This window comes from Salvia hispanica, unplaced genomic scaffold (genome assembly GCF_023119035.1).
Source record: "Salvia hispanica cultivar TCC Black 2014 unplaced genomic scaffold, UniMelb_Shisp_WGS_1.0 HiC_scaffold_517, whole genome shotgun sequence".
Taxonomy (NCBI): domain Eukaryota; kingdom Viridiplantae; phylum Streptophyta; class Magnoliopsida; order Lamiales; family Lamiaceae; genus Salvia; species Salvia hispanica.
Window position 1 is genome coordinate 1 of NW_025952264.1, and position 3,895 is coordinate 3,895.

General features: G+C 39.6%; 1 protein-coding gene across 1 annotated transcript; it reads left to right on the forward strand.

Moving 5' to 3' along the window:
* The first annotated feature begins 714 nt into the window (after positions 1 to 714).
* Positions 715 to 3,310, forward strand: LOC125199488 (protein FAR1-RELATED SEQUENCE 5-like). Its single transcript, XM_048097476.1, has 3 exons — positions 715 to 724; positions 1,309 to 2,074; positions 2,206 to 3,310. The coding sequence occupies exons 1-3, from the start codon at positions 715 to 717 to the stop codon at positions 3,308 to 3,310; spliced, it is 1,881 nt and encodes a 626-aa protein (XP_047953433.1).
* Positions 3,311 to 3,895: the final 585 nt, after the last annotated feature.

Here is a 3,895-nt window from a genome sequence, read left to right on the forward strand (position 1 = left end):
TTAACTCGAATCATTAGTTTACTATGTGTATATGTTAAAAAAAGTTTTGCTTTACCAAAAAAAAAAGAAAAAGTTTTGTATGGCAAATTGGCAATCATAAGGTGGATGCATATTTTATTGATAAAAATTAAGTTAGTGGTTGTTTTTATAATAAAAATAAGTTTGGGTTGGTTGTTAAAGCATTCATGAATTTTGACTAAATTGTTGTCACATTTTAATTTTTATCAACGTGCGTGCAAATTTAATAATTGTGAAATTAATTTTGGCGCTTTTGATATTCCTCCATTCCAGATGTCATTTATTCTCTTTCTATGTACAAGTACAAGGTTTAAACAATGGGATGTATTCATATCCTTTTTTGGTTTTATGTTCTATTCTCCTTTTTAATCTTGGTCATTCAATTTAAAGATCTTATGGCCATAAATAATGCCACATGTAATTAATTAAAATGCTTAAAAAAATCGTGTAGGGTGTTTTAGGAATTCACAATGGAGTTAGTTATGGAAACTTGCTTGATTTTCTCTTCACAATATACTTCATCGATTTTTTTCATGGAATTAGCAGAATCTTTCTTCTCTCTCCAAAAAATCTTTCTGTATCAATACATCACTGAGGAATTAATAAGATTGGATGCATCGTAAATCTGGAGAAATTCGTGAATCAAAAGAATTGAAAAAGTTCCATCGTTTGTGATTTTTTTCTTATTCTCCAACAATGGAAGAAGGTAATTTAAGGTCTTCACATGTCTATTATGAATCTGAGTTCGTTCATCTCATTCATATTTTAGGAGTTTTGCGTTTAATCATTCGCAGGGTTTTGTTTATTTTCTGTCGTGTGTGAATGTATTGGGCGAGTTTAATATAATCTTCTAGGGTTTAGCAGTAATGGGTGGTCATGGTGTAGTATGTTGTTGAGCCGACGAGTTTCAGTTTTCTGTCTAGGGTTTAGTTATTTTCTCGGCTACTGTATGGTGTTTATCGACGTATGTAATGTACAAATATTAGACTGTAATGCACTATTTCTTATCAGTAATGTACGATTTATATCATGTAATGAAACCTAATTCACGAATGCTTGTTTTTTTTATCTGGTTTTGAGTTCGTTCATCTCGTTGACATTTTAGGAGTCGACGCGTTTCATTGTTTTGTCTAGGGTTTAGTTATTGTCTCGGCTACAGTGTGGTAATATTCGTCGTATGTAATGTTCAAATATTGTATTCTAATGCACTATTTTTAAGTTGTAATGTACGATTTGTATCATGTAATGATAATAATTTCTTATATGTTTTTTCTTTCGTTTTATGTACAGTGTTTGTTATACCTGAATGTTCTCCACAATTGAAGCCTGTGATTGGTCAGAAGTTCCAATCCCTAGATTTTGCGTTTGCGTTTTATGATGTGTATGCCCGCGCTGTTGGGTTTGATACGCGAAAACAAGGTATGAGGAAGGCGACGGATGGTGTTACTACTTGGTATTATGTGGTATGCAATAGGGAGGGCTGCAAGAGGTCAAACGAGGAAGACGATGTGAATGCACGCTCTGGTTTTACTCTTAAACGCAGGCGGCTTTCCAAGCGATGTGGTTGTAAAGCTTCTATATCCTTCAAGTACTTTTCCGAAGCAGGAATACCGGGATATATTATTCACGAGTTCAACGAGGTTCACAACCATTGTATGGTGGAGTCGGAGCATCAGCAGTTTATGACACTAAACCGGAAGTTGGATGACGTACATCACAAATTCATTCTTGACTGTTCCAAGGCTAATATAGGCCCCACCCTTACCTTTAAGGTGTTGAAGGAAATCCTCGGTGGGTTTGATCTAGTCGGTTGCAATCTTGGGGATATCAGGAATACATCTCGCGACATCAAAGCATTCGCACACGGTTGTGACGTGCAGATGGTGTTGGACGACATGGCGAAGAAGAAGGAGTTGTCGGATGCCTTCACATATCACTACGAAGTTAATGCTGCTAACCAGTTGGTTGCCCTTTTTTGGTGTGATGGTTTGATGAAGATGAACTACCATATGTTTGGTGACATAGTGGCGTTTGACTCCACCTACAACACAAACAGGTATACATTATATTCTGTTTATTTGTACTTTACTGAGTGCATTATAAAGCCAAAAAGGTGCATTACAACTTTATCGTTATGCATTATTCCGAATTAATTATGCTAATGCTACATTCCTGTGTGCATCGCAGGTATTGCATGATCTTCACACCTTTCACGGGGAAGGACAATCATGGTAAACCCGTAACATTTGCTGCTGGTTTGGTCTGCAACGAGAAAACAGGGGCATTTGCCTGGTTGTTCAAACATTTCGTCGAATGCATGGGTGTAGCCCCCAAAATGATTGTGACCGATCAAGACTTGGGCATGAGATCAGCTATTCAAGAGGTTCTTGTAGGAACTCGACACCGCTGGTGCATGTGGCATATAATGCACAAGTTGGCTTCCAAGGTTCCAGGCAGGTTGCTTAGGGACGAAGATTTCAAGAAGGAATTCAATGCATGCGTTTGGTCGGACTTGCTTGAACCCGATGAATTTGAAGAGGAGTGGAATGGAGTGATTGAGCGTTATGAGCTGGAAGACGTTGATTGGTTGAACACATTGTACGAGTATAGACAGATGTGGATACCGGCATACTTCAGAGATTTCCCACTTGGTTCGATGATTAGGACTACGTCCATATCAGAATCTGAAAACAGTTTCTACAAACATTTTATGAAGCCCCGAGCGAACCTTGCCGAATTATACTTGTATTTCAACAATGCTCTGGACTTTCAGCGGAATGCTAGAACAAAGCTGGACTACAACGATGCTACTTCCGTGCCCATACTGGCCACTAAGTTGGGTTTCGAGAAACATGCTGCGACGATTTACACAGACAGTATGTTCAGGAAGATACAAGAAGAAATTGTTGATGGGAATGACAGATGCCGTGTGCTTGGTTTTTCATCAACAGATACGATTGACACCTACAAGCTTGGGGATAGCCGACGGAATTCGTATTCCGTGACACACGACAAGACTGACGAATCATACTCGTGCGACTGCAAATTGTTCGGTAGGCAGGGCTATTTGTGTTGCCATATTTTTTTCCTATTCAGGAACAATGAAGTGTCAAAAATTCCAGAGATGTACTGCAACAGCCGATGGATGAAGACTCCCTTAGCCAAGGCCGTACATGGACTTGATGTCTCTGTAGATACAATGTCCACCGTAGATACAAGGTCCACCGTTGACGATAGGCAGACTGTTACCAATCAAGGAATATCCCTGTTCTACGGTTTTATTTTGCCTTGAAAGATTTGTGGGAGTCAGCCAATGTGTGGTCGATGATGTTCATGTTGCCATCCGGCAGATCAAAACACACCACATACTGATGTGTAGAACCCCAAACCGGGAAGAAAAACTGTACAAATGAAATTAGGTTAACGTATGTACATCAGATGGCTTAAGCGTAATAGAATTCACCATGTCAAAGTTCTCCCATCTGAAGATTCCCGTTCCAAGTACATCATCGAACAACCGAGTCCAGAATGTCTCCCTCAACTGGTCCTCTGACCATTCAGCCGGGGTATCAATCACGGTGTGTCTCTACAGTGTAATGTGGTAAACAAGTTAATTATTTATAATTGCAATACTGAATAGCAACTAGGGGACAAGGTATTTCACTAACGCATGGTTTTGTCGAGAAGAAGACCCTAGCAACTGTTTCGGGAGCTTTGAGCTTCTCCATGTTATTCAAGTGGGCGCTCCAAGTGTCTACAATGGCTGGGCTCACGCGCTTGAACGGCGCCAGCGACAAGAATTCAAGCTGCATTGTCTTGATACAGTCGTCTACGTAGACAACCGTCTCCCTGCACAATAATAAAGTGTGCATAAGTT